This window comes from Phascolarctos cinereus, unplaced genomic scaffold, assembly GCF_003287225.1.
Source record: "Phascolarctos cinereus isolate Bilbo 61053 unplaced genomic scaffold, phaCin_HiC Scaffold_726;HRSCAF=1367, whole genome shotgun sequence".
Taxonomy (NCBI): Eukaryota; Metazoa; Chordata; class Mammalia; order Diprotodontia; family Phascolarctidae; genus Phascolarctos; species Phascolarctos cinereus.
The window spans coordinates 7,227,722-7,247,237 of NW_027556098.1; the positions used below are offsets into that span (position 1 = coordinate 7,227,722).

Below are 19,516 nucleotides of genomic sequence, written 5' to 3' on the forward strand. Positions count from 1 at the left end.
CACAGGGCTTTCTATGCAATCCTCTTTCTGTTCTTTGTATATGGAAATGCTCACATTTGTTGATGTTGGCTAAATTAAGAATAGCACTAAATACACACACACACACATACATATGTGTTACACACACACACACACACACACACACACACACACTCCTCTGTTTAGCACTGATAACCTTTCACAAGCATGCCCAACTTACATTTCTGGATTTATTACGTTATGCTTCTTCACAAATTCTACGGCCCTATCAAACTGGCCTTTTTATTCTTTCTTTTATAGAGAAGTCTATTTCCCACTTCTTTGCCTTTACACTTGCTGTGCCCCATCCCTGGAATGCCATCCCTTCTCCCCTACTCTTCTTAGAATCTCTGGTGTCCTTTAATATTCAGTTCCAACACCACCTTCTGTGTGTAGCCTTTTCTGATCTCCCTCTATTCTCTTCTAGTGCTCTCTCCCCCCATATCACTTACACATCTATATATGTCATCCCTGTTAAAATGTGAGCTCTTTGTAATGCATGCTGTAATCGTTTCACATTTGTTTTTGTACCCACAGTGCCTAACCCAGTGCCGGGAACACAGCAGGCATTTAATAAATGCTTGTTGGTTGGTTTCTCAATACTCTCCATGGGGAGGCAGGTTGGATGAGGGCCCTTTTTAGGGCTGCTCATCCACCTTTGGTGTCCGTCTGGCACTCAACTCTCACCTGTGACTTTTGTCTTGCAACTGGATGTTGGTGACTCTGGAAGAGAGAGTGAGGCTAACTCTGTCTCACTTAAATCCAATTCACCCACAAGTCAAGACAGGACCCTGTAATGTCATTGGTCCTCTTCAAAACGAAGGGCAAACAATAAATAACAGCAATAATATGGGGAGGCAAAACCTTGATTATGAGAAATTCAGAGGAAAAGTTGTGCCACAAAATAGACTGGTATGAACTGATGCATTCCAAATAAGGCAAAAATACCCACAATGATCACAATAATGTAAATGAAAACAACATTGGAAGATAATTGAGCTGAGGTTGTGAAGGGCAGATGATGAAAGGTACTCCCTTCTCCCTGTCTTGAGAGTAGAGGTTGTGTGAGTTGTCAGACCCAGTTGTTTATGGTGTTGGTTTTATTCAACATTTTTTCTTTGTTACATGGGAGGGGAGGGTAACATTAAAATATGGCTGCTGTGTAAAAAATAAAGCATCAATACGACTTTTAAAAATTTAGTATCTTTTGTTTGCCCATCACTTTTATTTCCAAATAGATTAATATCTTTTCAAATTTTGAAATTGAAACATGGGAAAGGAACTCCTAATCCTTGCAACAAATAATCAGATAAAGGGAAAAAAGCAATTTAACAACACTAACCAACATATCTACGGTACAAGCAGTGTTCTACACCCACAATCTTCCATATCTTTAAAGTGTCAATACAACTTTACACAGAAGAAAAGAAAAGGAGGTATCCCCAAAGGACAGAGTGTAATCTGAGAGGAGTACATGGGGAATTGGGGAAAGGACAGATTGCTATCAGGTCAAGGAATAACACAAGTCAATAGATGACAGCACAAAGGAAGTGGACACAGAGTAGAGGAATGATGCAAGTCATAGGATTATAGGTTTAGAACTGCAAAGAGCCCCAGAGGTCATCTAGTCCAACCTTTTCATTTTACAGAGAAGAAATTGAGCCCCAGAGAGGGGAAGTGGCTTGTCTAGGGTGAAACATATAGTAATAACAGAGCCAGTATACAAACTCATGTGCACCCTAAGGTCTCCCAATTTTGCCATGCACCCTGCAGCTGAACCCTTTCATATGAGTTATCTCCCCCAATTACAGTGTGGGTTCCTTCAGAGCAGATATTGTCTTCTTTTTCTCCTCCTCTTCCTCTTCTTCTTCTCTTCCTCTTCTTCCTCTTCTTCCTCTTCTTCTTCTTCTCCTTCTTCTTCTCTTTCTTCTTCTTTTCCTTCTCCTCCTTCTCCTCTTCCTCCACCTCCTCCTTCCTCCTCCTTCTCTTCTTCTTCTTCTTCTTCTTCTTCTTCTTCTTCTTCCTCTTCTTCCTCTTCTTCTTCTTCTCCTTCTTCTCTTTCTTCTTCTTTTCCTTCTCCTCCTTCTCCTCTTCCTCCACCTCCTCCTTCCTCCTCCTTCTCTTCTTCTTCTTCCTCTTCTTCCTCTTCTTCCTCTTCTTCTCCTTCTTCTCTTTCTTCTTCTTTTCCTTCTCCTCCTTCTCCTCTTCCTCCACCTCCTCCTTCCTCCTCCTTCTCTTCTTCTTCTTCTTCCTCTTCTTCCTCTTCTTCTCCTTCTTCTCTTTCTTCTTCTTTTCCTTCTCCTCCTTCTCCTCTTCCTCCACCTCCTCCTTCCTCCTCCTTCTCTCTTTTTCTTCTTCTTCTTCTTCTTCTTCTTGTTTGCACTTGGTATGATTCTTGGTACATAATAAACACGTGATAAATGCTTTTTCATTTATTTATTCATTCATTCATTTGAAGGGCTATCATATGGAAGAATGATTTAAATTGTCTTTGTACCAGAACTGGGAACAATGGGTAGAGATAGCAGAGAGATAGATTTTTGCTTGATTTAAGAAAAATTTAAAAATTAGAGCTATCTGAAAGTAAAATGGGCTGCCACCTAGGGAAGCAGTTTGCTCCCCTCATTGGGGAGTTCTTCAAGCAAAGGCTAGATGTTACTTCTCAGACATGTGTAGAGGAATTTTCCGTTTAGGTATGGGTTGGGCTAGATGGCCTCTGATATTGCTATTAGTTCTGAGATTCTGTGATTGTATGGGGGCTCATCTAGCTTCCAGGCCTGTGATAATTTTTCCTGTGATGAACTGAGGCGTGGATTAGGAGGCAGGAACTGAATTCTAGTCTTAGGTCTTTCTTAGCAATTTGTGTGAAATTGGGCAAGTTCTTCACCTTTTTTGATCTCATTTTCCTTTTCTGTCAGATAGGTTTTGGCTAGGTAATTTTTCCGGCTCCAATAGTCTACGATTCTGTGATCCCCCATATTGCCTAGATAAAAATAAATTTATTACAAGATGTAGACACTAGATGGCAGTGAAGAGCATTCACGTACTGTAATAAACAGAATTATTTTTTAGTTCTGACTTAACGGTGTTTAGCACATATATATTAATTATGGAATAGTGGCAAGAACATTGGCCTCATCCCACACTTATGCTCTATCATAGGAATCCTGGCCCCTTTAATATTCTATAAATTTCTAAAATCTTAATCCAAATGGCTATTTGGAAGGTTCTAGGAAAAAAAAAACACTTTTTTTTTCTTTTGTAACATTCAGTAACCTTCCTGGAACGGGGAAATATGTTTAACCATTCATAGCTAGCATTCATAGTCTAGCAAAGTATTGTAAAGGAATGTGAAACAGACTTAGGAGAGCTTGATTTCTGGCTTTGCCACTATCTTGCCGGGCAACCATGGAGAAGCCATTTCCTGTCTTCAGATTTTATTTTCCTCATCTGTGAGCCCAGGGTGCCCCAGCAATGGACTCTGGGCTCATATAAACCTTGGCTAAAGAGAGTCAGATTTCTTTCTTTCTAGGGTTTGTTGCCCCTATCTTAGATTAATCCAGGGAAGTGTCCAAGATACAAGTGAAGTATGGCTTGTGTCTGTGGTGTCCCTAAATGTGAATGGCAGCATCCCCAAGCCCTACACAGACACTCAATATATAATATAATTATGGATATGAGACAGCTTTTATTCCATACCACAGAAAACTGAATAAAATGCTAAGGATGCAAAGACGTGTATGAACAAATACAGAATGCAGAAAACATTTGGTAGCCTATCACATTCAATATACTAGCCACGTAAAATCCATTTGTGGGACTGCTAAACAGATGTTTCACATTCATTTCAAATCTGCACTGTATAAAAAATTCACTGGGTCCAGATGTCCTGGTCAGTAAAGGCATGGCTTTCAAGTGGATATTCCTACAGAAAGAAAGGAAGGAAAGAAGGAAGGAAGAAAGGAAGGAAGGAGGGAAAGAAATAAGCATTTATTAGTACCATGTTAAGCACTTTACCAATATTATCTCATTTGATCCTCACAACAACCCTGGGAAGTAGGTGCTATTATTACCTCCATTTTACAGTCGAGGAACCTGAGGCAAACAGAGGTTACATGAGTTGCTAGGGATCATAGAACTAGGAAGTGCCACGGCTAGATTTGAACTGAAGTCTTTCTAACTCCAGGCCTAGTGGTCTATACATTGTGCCACCATTCTCCCTCTAAAAGGACTAGAGGTTATTGGAGGTACTCCACCTCTGAGATCTCCTGTTGGACAGCTGGCACTTGATTCAGGAACTAGATATCTTCCAACGTGGGAAGTATCCATTTCTCAGGATCACTAGTCATTGAACTGTTCTCATAAAAGGTAACAGAAAGACAAAGATGTTAACCAGACACTAAAGGTCCATTCTAAGGCTTGCCTAGACAAAAATATATCATGCGTGCTACTATGAGCTGCTACATGACACTATTGTTGCTGGAAAATGAGGGCAAAATCACCTCTCCTCCTTGTTGAAAGTCCAAGAGAGAGAATTAGTACCTCAAAGAGGAAGGAGTTGTTTTTCCTTGTTCCTCTTATAGAACAAAGAACAAGCAGTTTCTTCCAATAAGAGTTCATCCTCTTGACTCTCTGTCATTAATCATCTATGTAATTGTAATCATTGAGAACCAATCAGAAGTTCTCTGTGTCATTAAAGCAATGTGCATGGCCCTCAGTAAGGAATCAAAATAAGTGTCTACCTCCAAGGGAAATGCTCCAGTCAAGCTAATCAGAGGTTCCCCTTATCTCTGCCCTGCCACATTTGTAAAATTAGGAGATTGTAATTGATGAATTCCAAGGTCCCTTCTAGTGTTGACAATCTAGGAGTCTATGGAATTCATATAGGAAAGTCTATAACAGCTATTTTAAAATTTCTCTTAATACATGTTTATAAATCACAGAATCCTAAAACTGCAAGGGACCTAAGAGAGACCATGTAGTCTAATTTCTTTTTCTTAATACATGAGGAAAAGAAGACTCTGAGAGGTAAAAGAATTGGCTCCAAGTCAAATAGGAAATTAGTGGCAAAGCCAGAACTTAAATATAGGTTAAGTTGCTTAACTTCCTTGAATTCTAAGTTAATGGTCTTTGACCGCAACAATAATTAAGCCATAGCCACAATTTCTTCACCAGCCTGGGTGTGGAATTGTTCAAATGAAGATAATTCTTTCATCTTTCTTTTATCATCTCCTTTTATAGGGTTGGTACAATTGGTTCAACTTTGATTATCAAAAGTTTTTTAAAAAGTTAAAAAAAATTTTAAACAAAAAGTTTAAAAATATTTTTAAAGTACAGCTTATTAGCTTAGCTTATTGCTCTGTAGAAACTCAGTAATGTTACTGGCTTTCATGGTTTTGGCAGCCTCCAGGCACATAGTGGGCACTTAATAAATGATCTCTCTCTCTGTCTCTCTCTGTCTCTTTCTCTCTCTGTCTCTGTCTTCGTGTGTCTCTCTCTTCCCTCCCTTTCTTTCTTCTTCTCCTTTTCCATCTCTCTATGCATCTTTCCTCCCCCGCTCTGTTCCCTCCCTTTCTGTCTCTTCTCTTCTCCTTTCCCATATCTCTATGTATCTATCTTTATTGTCTATTTCTATCATTTCTCTCTATCATCTATCATCTCTCTATATTTATCATCTATCTCTATTCCTCTATCATCTATGTTTCTGTATCATCTGTCTGTATCATCTCTCTTTATCTCTCTATGTATCTATCTTTGTCTATTTCTATCATTTCTCTCTATCATCTATCGTGATCATATGTATCCATATTTATCATCTATTTCTATCACCTATCTTTTTCTATCATCTATCTCTATCATCTTTCTTTATATCTCTATGTATCTGTCTCTATCATCTATGTACCTATCCATCATCTGTCTATGTCATCTATCTATCCTCTCTATTTTCTGTCTGTCTATGTATGTATGTATGTATGTATGTATGTATGTATGTATGTATGTATGTACCTATCTATCTTCAGCAGATGGAGCTTGTCCCCTCTAGGGGATTAACTCTGAAGCAGCCAGGCCATCTGAAAAAGATTACTCTGGGGTCTCATTCTACATTGCTACAACACCAAACCCACCTTTGGGTTAAAGTCCTTCTGTTCTTTTCAAATCTTTTGTTTTTGTGCACCCAGGTTCTATTGCCCTTGACTCCAGAGAATTTCTCAGGATGCTCTGGAAATGCAATTTTGTAAGAATAAATAAATAAATAAAAGAATGACCTATCCCTATCCTACCTCCAGATTCAGAAGGAATAAAGATTGTTACCTTTTGAGATGACTGAACAAATTATTTTTTTTCTAAAATCAAATCTCAAGCTTTTTTGCATGCTCAAAGATGGAGAATCAACTACTTCCCCCTTTTCAGATAACACCATCAGAAGCATGATCCTCCCAACCTCCTGAGCCTTCCTTCTGAGGACCAGCCTCCCTAAATATTGAGACATCTACCACCAATATCCTGGCTGTTGATGAATCTTTTGATCTTTACAACACATGAAACCAAGAAAAAAATGCAAAGTGGCCTTCAGTCCTATAAGGCCCCCTACCACTTCTGCAAGTGGTAGAATAGGGGGCAATGGATAATAAGGATCATACAGTTTTTAGATAATCTACAAACTTTAACTCAGCTGTAGATGCTCTAAGTGTGAGATTCTTGTACAATGACCAATGAATGGACATGCTACTAAAGGAAAGAAGTGGTATTAGTATTAGCATTCTTGCTATAAAAGAAACTAGAAAATAGGTGAAATTAGAGCTAAATGGGTATATGGCTCAAAAATTTTCCTTGCAGAAGAAAAAAGGAGTTGAAAGAATTGATTCTATCATATGTTAAAAGGTAACAAGAAAAGTCATTTAATATGATACTTAATCATCTTATATTACAGTGCTCATGGTAAATATTTGGGGGGAAGCTATGGTAAGAATTTCAGCTTATACATCGACATTAGTTGCAGAGGATGAAGAGGTAGAATACTCAGTAAGATCCTTTCTTCTGCCCAGTTAAATCAACATAAACATTGATACTCATTGGATTTAATATATAGGTAAGAATAACTGTGACTGGTGAAAAATATGATGGACAATTTGGATCAGTAATAATAAAGGACAAGATAGTCCAAAGGCTCAAAGACTACACAAAAACCTCTAACCTATATGCCATCATTGTCATCATCACTATTCTTTTTGAGGACAAAATGCTGAGTCTGCAATCAGGAGAGACATGAGCTCAATCCAATCTCATACCCTTACTAGCGGGGCAAGTCACTTAACTTCTGTTTCTTCACTGCAAAATGGAGATAATAATAGCACCTGTCTTGCTAGGTTGTTTTGAGGATCAAATGAGATAATATTTATAAAAGACTTATCATAGGACCTGGAACATAGTAAATGCTCCATAAATGCTTGTTTTCTTCATTTGATAGAATAATTCAAAGGCACTGGACGTAGCAAGCACTAAATAACATTATAAAAATGTAATTTATTAGTAATATGGTGGCCATTCTTTTTTCCTTCCGATTTTATTTTTATTTTTTATTTTTTATTTTTTCCCCAATTACATGTAAAAACAATTTTTAACATTTATTTTTTTTTTAAATTTACGAGTTCTTTCCTTTCCTTACTCCTTCTCCTCTCCCCTCATTGAGAATAAAACAGGGTCAGCTAGGTGGCACACTATATAGAGTGCTGGGATCTGTAGTCAGGAAGACTCTTCTTCCTGGGTTCAAATCTGGCCTCAGATACTTACTAGCTTAGCTGTGTGACCCTGAGCATGTCACTTAACCCTGTTTACTTCAGTTTCCTCATCTGTAAAATGAGCTGGAGAAGGAAATGACAAACCACTTTATTATCTGTGCCAAGAAAACTCCAAATGGGGTCATGAAGAGTTGGATATGACTGAACAAGGCTAAATTGCTTTCAGGAAGTTTAGTGACTCAAATTTCTTTCTCAAACAAAGGGCTGTCTTTTCAACACTTGTGTTCTACCAGTGTTGTTATATGATTGGGTCCTAGAACAATATAGTCTCTGAAGAATTGAAAATGAGTATCACACAGAAGGCAATAGAGAAGCTCGTGCAGGGAATTTCCTGGTAATTGTTTAACAACAAATTCTCTGAAAATGCAAGACACACTTTTGAGTTTAATCTGCATTATTGACATTTTCTCCATTAGTAAGTCTAGAAAGTCAACAAAACAATAAATTGAGCCCCAATTTGTACACATGTGATTTCTCAGGTACAAATGCTCACCCTGAAAATTTAACCATTGGTTCCTATTTTGAGCTGGCTTCTGCATACTCCTGGGTACATGTGACATATAATACATAAATTGTGATGTAATTTAAAAATTGTGAATTTTAACACATTATGAGTTGTAACTTGTTACAAATAAGAAATTCCAGTTGACCAGAGTAAAAGATATCATTAAAGAAATACAAAAGTGAAAAAGAAGATGGGCTGGTCAAGATAGTGGGATAACTGATAGCCCATCTGCCCCATTTGCAATCACAGCGATATTATGAGAAAGCAAGGAAGAGTATCAGCATCCTGGGTGGACCCTCAGTGGTGAACTTCAGAAAGGGTGTGGAAGTCACAGAGAATGGGCAAGTATGGGTTTTAATGTGCATCATTGGAGACATTGGCCACGCCACTAATGTCACAGATCCATTTGTATACATTAAGGGGAAAATTAGTCCAGTCCTTATGTTAAAAGAATGAGAGCACATGAGGAACACATTGCATCCTACACGGTGCATTGTTCGTAAAGAGCAATACATGCTGATGACACCTAAAAGCAGACTGGCAGCAAATGAAGCCAGACACAAACTGCCTGGGTCAGATAAGCAATGGGGAATGATGACTAACATGACAAAGTGTAGAATAAGCATTTCTGAGGGCAGCGAGTGAACGGGCTCCCGGCCAGGCATTCCTTTTCAGAGAGCAAGCAGCCAGAGAGGCATTTTAAATGCAAACCAGACTTCTCTTTTCTCTTGGTCATGTCTGTTTTGGTTCTAATGTGCGTAGTTCCCCCTTTGTCCTTCCTCTGTCCTCAAAAAGATTTCAGGAACAGGTCAATGAGAATTCAGTTTGAACTTAGTGGTCTTATGTTGTTATGCTTTGAATTGAAGTTACAAAGAATCTGTCTATATGTATATTTTTTCCCCAGGGAGGGTATGCAGTTCCCAGAAGAGGAAGTGGGTGATATTCTTGGCATAGCCAACAGAAGTGGGAAGCCACGTAATCCTGGGGGTCTAACTGAGCTGTATCTGTTCAAAGTAGCAAGCTTTGAAATCCCTCATCTCAAACACACTATCACGTTATGGCTTCTAAAAAAGAACCATTTAAAAATTTTTCTTTTACTCATTTTTAAATTTATGTATTTGTAAAATTAATTTCATTTTTACTCTATCTTCTGTATCTATACCCTTATCTCTATTATACAGCCTCTATCTTGGCTCAGGGCCTGTTCAGCTCTTGTCTGGTGTAAAGATGTGACCCTTTTAGCCTCTGGCATTTTTTTTAATCAAAAGAGGCAATGACAAAGACAAATGTGAGAAGCACTAAGAAAGCAGCCTTCAGAAATAATGAACCATGAGGATGAAGACTGCCTCAAGGCCTTGTTTCCTAGATGCTGATTTGTGTAGCCAATAGGAGAGTTTTAGAGTAAAAAAACTGGGGACCCCTGAACTCCAGAAGTGTTTTGTGATTATTGGGCAAATGTCAACTGCCTAGTTATGGCCTGGGCTTCAGAGATGATGATTTGATATATGTCCTGGTTGATTACCATAACTTAGAGTATAGTCTCTCACACAGGGGACTTGGCCTGACCTAGAAAAAGATAGTCTGAGAATAAACTCTTAGTCTGATAGAAGAAAACCTACACCCCTTTTCATTGATACTTGCTGGTTATGAGATGGAAATACTTCAGGCCCAGGAAAGGGAGTAAGACTTCAGAAACTGAAAAAGAGCATAGTACTATATCTGCAGTGAAGAGGAGTAGAGAGGCCCAGTCCAGCAGGCCTAGTTCAGCAGAGGAGTAGTCTAGGCTAGCAATGGCAGCCCAGACCAGCCACAAATCAACCCAGCTTAGCTCTCCATTTCTGTCATAAGTTTGTGATCACTCTCCTTATGGATATTATATGTGTATTTGGCCCTAGGTTAGCAAGTAGAATATTGTGTAATGATTATTCGTGCTTGGTCTTTTGAGAAGAGTTAGTAGTAGTCAACTGGATGATTTGTTAATAGGAATCAAACCAGTAAGGGATTAGGAGCTATAGTGTTAGGAGTTGACACCCACAGGGTTATTCCTAGAATTCTAAGAGTAGTAGCATTTACCCTTCTGGGGTAAAACCTGATAGCATAAATGCAAGTTGGGGAAGTAAGCTCAGAGTTGGGGGGGGGAAGCACTCTGGACTATTATATATATATTACATATTATATATTATATTATAATATGGATTAGCTTCTTAATTAGTGTTCCTGCCCCAATCCTCCTTCAGCACAGGTGCCAAATTCCTAAAACAGAGATGATGAGACCTTGTCAACTCCAATCTACAAAAATCTTTAGTGCATTGATCTCTGTTGCCTGTATGGGGGCAGCTAGGTGGCATAGTGTATAGAGTAGTAGGCCTATAGTCAGGAAGTTTCATCTTCCTGAGCTCACGTCTGGCTTCAGACACTTACTAGTTATGTGACCCCAGGCAAGTCACTTAACTGGTTTGCCTCAGTTTCCTCATCTGCAAAATGAGCTGGAGAAGGAAATGGCAACCCCCCCCAGTATCTTTGCCAAGAAAACTCCAAATGGGGTCACAAAGAGTAGGACACGACTGAAAAATAACTGAAAAAACAAATTGCCTCTATGATTAAACACAAAATTCTCAGTCTGGCTTTAAAGGCCCTTATGCTATGGCATCAACCTACCTTTTTAGTCTTATTTCATTATTATTCCCTTTCCCAAATTATCCATTCTTACTTACAGAACATAATATTGAACATTGCATTCCTCTTTTTTTTTTTTTGGTAAATGGTCCTTCTTTCACCCCCTCCCCCGAAGTCTGAGATACATTCCTTCTTCAAACATGTCTTCTAGAATCCCTACAGTCCTTGAAGACCAAGTATTGCCTCTGTTATCAGGCCTTTCCAGATCTTCCTTCCTTCTCTCCTGCCCACCCTGATGTGAATGTTCTCTCCCTTTTGAAATCATTTCTGTTATTTTGAATGTATTGCATTTTCTTATTTGTGTACATGTTGTACTGTCCCCCCTCCCACCCAGTAGAATGGAAGAAAAGAAGGAAAGAAGCATTTATTAGGCACCCATTACATGCCAGGCATTGTGCTCAAAGCACTTTACAAATCTCATTTGATCCTTACAATAACTCTGGGAGGTAAGTACTATTAGTATTAAGAAAACTTAGGGAGGTTAAGTGATTTGCCCAGGGTCATGTAGTTAGTAAGTGTCTGAGGCTGAATTTGAATTCAGGTCTTCCTGACTCCAGGTCCAGCACTCTATCTACCGTGTCACCTTGCTGCCTCTTTATGACATTCTTTAAAGGTAAAAACTTTTATTTTTGCCTTTGTAGCCCCCACCCCTAGCATATTGACTTACACATAGTAGGAGCTTAAAAATGCATGGATGCCTCACCATGGTCAGTGGCAACTCATTTAGTACAGGAAAACAAGCTCTCATGAGTATTCATGAGATATTCATGTTGAAACAAATGGTTCAGTTAGTTATTCTAATGCTAACCTAATCTTTGAAAAAAAAATGACATTACCTTTCTATATTGAGTCTGACTTTTCAAATTAAGAGACTTATGAATATCCCTATCTGTTACATCATCCTGGTTGCAATTCTCTTCATTATTATGATCTGTGTTTGGGAAGCTAAGTAGAAAATTTTGAGAGAAGTGGCCTGCATCTCTTTAAAAGCAGTAATTTAGGTTATTTAGGAATATCACCTCATAATGTGACATTTCATTCAACCATAGAATCAACTCCTTCATCAGCAGCAAAGAATTCCAGGTGTTATCTATTGCAGCTGTTCTTTCACATTACTATTATAAAGGCTGTCTCTTGGCCTCTAAAAGAGAGGTATACACTATAGCATGGAACTTTTCTTATTTAAATAGTAAAATGCCAAAGTGCTGGAAAACAATGAATTTTGTCTTAATATAATTTTTATTGCATTTCTGTAATGCACTGTCTCTTTCTAAGCTGATACATTTAGTTCCAGCACAATTAATCACTCCAACCTGACTGATAACTTTCTTCGCTAAAATGTGAATGCATAAACAATTATGGCACAGCTCTGCTCCTCGGGGCTACTTGCCCACCTACCACTGCTTTGACAGGTTAGGTTCTGCCTATTAGTATTTCCCTCAGAGTTCTAGGGAGTCACCTTGAAGGGTTGTGGCTTTGAATACTGCAGCTTATGAAGCACTCCATCATCTGATGTGTCCCACCTCCCCAAATCAGTGAACCATCAATTACCTCGTATAAAAGGGCATTTACTAATAAGGAAAAGCAAGAACAGTTGTTGCAAAAAAAAAAAAACTCGAACCAGGAAGATTGAATTCTTCCTTATACACACATAATACCCCCAGGAAGGATAGTTTCAAGCAAAGCACAAAAGGAGTGAGACACACATGTGGAGAACATATGGGGATCAGGTGGTCTTTCAAGACTCCTAGCTCTGGAGAGTCCTTTTCTCCCTCTGCGGAGTCCTTATGAAATGCCACATAGGTTCCCTCCTGAAGGGCTCCAAGGATCAGTGCCTTTCTAGAGTTGACAGATGCCACTTTTCTCTGTTAAATTACCCCAAACTGACCCCATCTTTGGGTTCCTGGCTTTCTATCTCCATCTGCAGGTGCTTCTTCTGTCATCTACCACTCTGCCCACCTCTGGTGGGCTGAGCTACCACATACAGGTGTGATTCTTTTTACTTCTAGATTTTCACAAGATCATAAACTGGTTAATTTCATCTCTGAATAATTGCACACCTACAATCAGGAATGAATGAACACAAAAGAAACAGAGGCATCATGTATTCATGGGAACATGGTGGTCAGGTGGGAGATAGGGGAACCTACCACTCCCCAACCTGGAAACTTATTGAAGTTATTGCCTTGTTTAATGCCAGGAAGGAAAAGGGCAAAGGAGTAGAGAGAGTGGGCATATTGATACTTCGGTATTCAAACTCAGCACCTCCTGAATAATTGGCTTCTCTGAGTCTGCAGGAGCTATCTTGTTTGCTTTTAATTTTATGTCCAGTGTTTAGCACAGTGCCCGGTGCATAGCAAGTAAATAAAAAGTGTTTCTATCTATCTATCTATCTATCTATCTATCTATCTATCTATCTATCTATCTATCTATCTATGCATCCATCCATCTGTCTATCCATCTATATGTCTGTCTGTACATCTATTTATATCTATCTGTATAATATCTGTTTGTCTTTATCATCTCTTTCATTTATCTACCTATTTATCTGTCTCTCTATCTACCTATCCATCCATAAATATATGAAACATTTAATATTCATGCCCTTTCTATGATAAAACTTTTGCTTGTTAGGGAGTGCAGAGAAAATATTGATGTCCAACTTCTCAGTGATTAACTAGTCATTATCAATGTTACATTCGCAAAAAAGTAGAGGGAGCAGGTATATTGTTCCCCTGTGACATATATGTGAGATCATATTATATTACCTGTTCCTCTTGGCATGACATCTACTCTAAGTACTCCAGGAAGCTCACCAGAATATCCAATATGTCAAAAATATAATTATCCTTAATAGTAGCTAGCTGGTCAGGGTTGGCTTGGGACAAGTCATATAAACTTTTAAAAGACTCCATACAGGAAATATCTTGGGATAGCTTCCCAGACTTGATGAGGCCTCACCTTGTGCAAGCCACTCCCAGCTGTCCATGTCTGTGGAACTGAGAGAATTAGAAAGATGCACATCAGCCAATTACTCAGAGGCCGCCTTGAACTCTTCCCTGCCCAGCTTTGCTTGCTTTAATGATATATTCTTGCCTGAACAAACCTCAGCTTTAGATAGCAAGAGTTCTGTATGATTATTTTACCTAGTCTTTTTTACTTTTTTTTTTTAGTGAGGCAATTGGGGTTAAGTGACTTGCCCAGGGTCACACAGCTAGAGTCATGTGTCTGAGGCCAGATTTGAACTCAGGTCCTCCTGACTCCAAGGCCGGGGCTCTATCCACTGCTCCACCTAACTGCCCCTACTTAATCTTTTTAAAAGAGACTAACACACAATATAAGCTCCAGGCATAGAGGGCTGAACTCCCTTCCAACCCTAGGACTCTTTTGAAAATTTTCTTAAGGTGATGAAAATATATAACTATGGATAGCTCCAAGCTCTTAGCACGCCTGGTCCTTGCACTTTTTTCCTATCACAGGAAGTCCGTAGGACAGTGCTTAATATTGGGATGCCAGGAAATTGAACATGTTCCAGGTGCATGTCTAGGTGTAGACTTTCATATGGTTAGCATCATGGAAGGATTTCCTCTAAAATAGCCTGGTTAATCCTATGGACCCCTTCTCAGAATAAGAATTTAAAAAAAATAATTAAATGAAATGTGAAATTTCTGTTAGAGGTTAGTGAAAATAAAGATTTTTTTTTCTCTTTCAAGTTTACAGATCCCTTGAAATCTTATCCATGGATACTTTTGGAGGAGAAGAGTTCTTGGACCCCAGTTTAAAAAACCTTGCTCTAAAATGATACTGAATGGGTGGCAGACATTAAGTGGCAGTTGTAAGAACTTTCTGATCCTGAGTCAGATAGTAGCTAGAGATAGAGACCTAGTCCTTATTGAGCAGAATGTAGTGAATAAAACAAAACAAAAAACAGAAATAAAAACAAAAACTAGATTCAAAGCCTGAGGGCACTACTTAAGTGATTGACATTTTTGTAACCAGTGGAAGCAATATGATAACATTACCAGATAATGTTGGTGACCTATTGCACCAGAGGCCCAGGTTTCCCATCCTTATATGTGCACTGCCCAGTGGAGTCTCATGAATTGTTTTTGAGCAGATATGTATCCACAGAGTACAGTGAACCTGGAGTAGCTTGTTTGGGCATATCCAGGTGTAAGTTAAGGGATGCCCGCTGATGTTACATACATACGTGTGTATACACACACACACACACACACACACACACATATATGCAACTGTATGTACATATATAGCATACTTATACAAATACACACACAAGTATATATATATACATATATATATATGTATATATATATGTATATATATACATATATATATGTATATATATGTATATATGTATATATATATACATATATATACGTATATATATGTATATATATATGTATATATATATATATATATATATATATATATATATATATGAGTATTTATACAAGTATGTATACATGTATATATATATAGGACCTCCAGCTCTACAGGGCACTGGAAAAAGGAAACTATGCACAGGGGTAAAATCTCTAAAAGGGAAAGAAGAGTTTAATTTGTTGGCAAACTTATGTTTCTGCTTCTATCCTTAGTTAATAACTTACACACATTTTCACTTGGCAGCTTCATCGACAAGGATTGGATGGTGAACGTATTTGTACTTTGCACCTGCTGGCAATGTTTGTTTTGAGAAATGAAGCCTTTTTGCTTGAAAACATCAAGTGTGTTTTTGTTTTCCTTCTTTTGCCTTCAGTGTACCATTCACCATATTGATATGCCTGCATTTTAAAAAATAAAAACAATGCTTTGTTGCTCATTTTAAGCTATTAATCTAGTCCATAAGTATTTATATGTATATACACATATGTATATATATATATGAGCATATGCATGTATATTTGCATGTCTATGTATGTGTATGTACACATGCTTGCATACATGTATATCTTGGATGGGTTTTACAATGAACCGGGATGAGCATTGCGTAGGAGGAAGAAATCAGACTGGATCACATTTGGGAAATTGTCTAGGGTTTCAACGATCCCAACTGACTTCCTGATCCAGAAGTCTTTTTTTTTTTTAAAACCATGATTATTTCCTTAGTGAAGCTATGTAGATATGTAGATGTGAGCTACAGTTGTTAGAGGGGTTATCCAAGCCATTGATATAACAGATTCAACAGAGTACTGAAGTGAATAAGTACTTTGTTGTTGTTCAGTCATTTTTCCTATCATGTCTGACTCTTCATGACCCCATTTGGGATTTCTTGGAAAAGACACTGAAGTGGTTTGCCATTTCCTTTTCCAGCTCGTTTTACAGATAAAGAAACTGAGGCAAACAGGGCAAGTGACTTGTGCAGGGTCACACAGATAAGTAAATGTCTGAGGCTGGGTTTGAACTCTGGAAGTTTTTCTGACTCCAAGCCCAGGACTCTATCCGCTGTGCCACCTAGCCACCTCATATATAAGTAACAAGGTATCACAAAATTCTTAGTGCAAGTCTTACTAAAGCTTAAAAACTTACTAAAACCTTTGGAACACTTTTTAGAGTATTCAGAAAAATTGGTAGAATACAACCATTTCAAAAAATGAGAATATGTTATATTGATAAAATAGTTCTGTTGTTGTTCATCCTTTATTCTCAAAGAGGACCAATGACATCACCAATTGACTTGTGTGTGAATTGGATTTAAATGAGGCAGAGCTGTAAAGTAATCAACCTCATTCTCTCCTCCAGTGATCTAAGTCCTATATTAGAAAAGACTGACTTCTAGTCATCTCATTAACTCTTCAAATTAGATATTTGGAGATATACTTTCAGGGTTCCCATTTATCCAGGTTTCTTCCCCCCTCCTTTTAAAATCTAGTTTCTTTCTTTACACAAGACTTATTTTTCTTCTAAATTAAGCTGTGACTTCTTTCCTGTGAAAGCAAGGGAACTAGCACCAGAAATGGGAGTGGTGGTGTTTAGAAATTCAAGTCAAATCCTCAAGCATTTATTAATCACTATGTGCTAGGTGGCACAGTGGATGGAACACTGGTCTTGGGATCAGGAAGACTCATCTTCATGAGTTCAAATCTGGTCTCTAACACTTACTAGCTATGTAACCCTGGGCAAGTCACTTAACCCTGTTTGCCTCTGTTTCCTCATCTGTAAAATGATGTGAAGAAGGAAATAGCAAACCACTCCAGTATCTTAGCCAAGAAAACCCCAAATGGGGTCACAAAGAGTTGGATATGACTGAAATGACTTAACAACAACAACAGTAGTAGCAGTAACAATGTACTGGGTACTGTGCTAAGCACTAAGGATACGACTAGGAAGAAAAAAATAGTTCCTGACCTCAAGGCGCTTATATTGTAATGGGGGAAGAGAACACAAAAGGAATCTAAAAAGTTGAGTTTGAGGGTGGAAGAAGATATCTGCCCCTAGGCACAATGGAAAAAGAAATCCTGAAAGGAAGGGCCAGGGTCCGAGAGGAATGAAGGAGTGAACATGTCTGGTCTGCAAACCCTTCCTTAAAACGGAGGTTCCTGGAGAAATGGGCTAAATCAAAGGAAAGGGCTACAGGGGCCAGGTTCCTTGTAATTTCTGACATTTTCAGATTGGGCTGGATGGTCAATGAGATCAATATGCCTTGGATGCTTGCTGTCATTCTTTGCTCACAAAATATGATGAGGAAGTACTTTGTTTACCAAAGAATGCTCACAAAGCTATTTAATAAATCTGAATTTCTGGTTATAAAATGCATGGGGGTGGCATTCTAGGGAGGGGAATCATCCAACACAAAACTGGTGAGATGAATTTAGAATTACACGTTTAAAGAACTGCTGAACTTAAAATTACTTTTTAAATAGAATATGTCAAAATAGAACATTTTTTGATTTGTTTTTTTATTAATATATTTTGAATTATCAACAATCACTTCCATAAGCTTTTGAATTTTAAATTTTTCTCCCCCTTCCTTCCCAGCTCCCTCTCCAAGATAGCTCGCAATCTGATATAGGCTATACATATACATTCCTATTAAACATATTGTCACATTAGTGATGTTGTAAGGAAGAATTAGAACCAATAGGAGGAACCTCAAAAAAGAGAAAACAAAACAAAACGGAAGAAAAAAATAGTAAATAGTGTGCTTCGATCTGCATTCAAACTATAGTTCTTTCTTTGGATGCAGATAGCATTTTCCATCATGAGACCTTTGGAGACGTCTTAGATTCTTTTATGAAATAGGACATTTTTATGAACAAAGCAACTATCTTAAAACTACTTTCCTCTGGGACCTAGTTTGTTATATTGGCTTGTAGTTGGGTATATGATTTCTACTAGAGGTGTTATATTATGTTGAACTAAGCATGAAAACCAGCTGGAAAATGTCTTTGCCTAATTTCAAGGCTGAATTTTCCATAAAGGTTTCTAAATTTGTGAATACAGTTGCTATTTGAACATCTTAACACATAACTGTTTTACAGCCTAAGCTTAGCTTTGCATGAGTAAATTGTATCTGCATATATAACCCAAAAGCAACCTGGCATAGTGTGTAGAACTAGTCTAGAGTCAAGAAGGTTTAGGTTCAAGTGACTTCTGATGCATAATGGGTGTATGGCTCTGGACGAGTCACTTCCTTATCTCAGTGTCCCCAGACAACTCTCTAATAATGCAGAGAAGGTGCCAAAATGCATTGGTAAAGACGGTTTCCTTCACAGACAGCTTCCCACACCAATGAAATCACGGTTCTGATGGGAAAAAAGTGTAAGTATTTGAATATGCAAATTCTGGTTTTAAACATGTAACATTTAATTACCAAAATCTCTAGTGAGAGAACAGACTCAAATTTTCAAATGGTTTTACTTAATTTTCAATGGTGTCAGACATATTTCAAAATAGTTCTGTGAAAGGCTAACAGTGAAAAGAGGACTGTCCTGGAAGTCAGAATATTTGGTTGAATTTTATTCTATTTCACAAATATTTATAAGCACCTACTATGTGCAAAGCATTGCAGGGCTATGCAAAGATAAAAATTAAGTAGCCATTGCACTTACCTTCTGGCTGAGTTCCACTTTTACTGTCACCACTTACTAGCTGTGTGTGTGATTTTGGGCAATATAAACTCTCTGAACTTATGTCTTATCTAACAAAAGGAAATAACAGGTGTGGCTTTTCCTTCCGGTCTCATTGAGTTGTTTTGAGGATCAAGTACTTTATACAACAGATAGATACACTTTGTAAAATGTAAGATACAAGTAAGGTATCATCACCATTGTCAATACAATAGCAACACCAGAAAAAAATTGTTTCTTGTTCCACACATAGATATGTAGATAATATTTCCTTTCATGAAAACAGTTACATTATATCAACACTGATATGACAGATCTCAGGAGTTTAATTAAAACCATTTTGACCTAATAAACTCTGACATGAATATCATTAATGTCCTATAATGCTACATATTCAAACATCACTAATATTTTACTAAGAGATTCCA

General features: G+C 37.9%; 1 protein-coding gene across 1 annotated transcript; it reads right to left on the reverse strand.

Annotated features, from left to right (window-relative positions):
* Positions 1 to 1,205: 1,205 nt before the first annotated feature.
* Positions 1,206 to 19,133, reverse strand: LOC110222498 (uncharacterized). The gene is made up of 3 exons (XM_078146108.1): positions 19,071 to 19,133; positions 15,630 to 15,803; positions 1,206 to 3,943 (listed from the first exon to the last, which is right to left on the reverse strand). The coding sequence occupies exon 3, from the start codon at positions 2,420 to 2,422 to the stop codon at positions 1,841 to 1,843; it is 582 nt and encodes a 193-aa protein (XP_078002234.1). The 5' UTR covers positions 2,423 to 3,943; positions 15,630 to 15,803; positions 19,071 to 19,133; the 3' UTR covers positions 1,206 to 1,840.
* Positions 19,134 to 19,516: the final 383 nt, after the last annotated feature.

Bases quoted from the DNA above. Each gene is read 5' to 3' on its own strand.
- LOC110222498 (XM_078146108.1), bottom strand. From the start codon at position 2,422: ATGTACCAAGAATCATACCAAGTGCAAACAAGAAGAAGAAGAAGAAGA.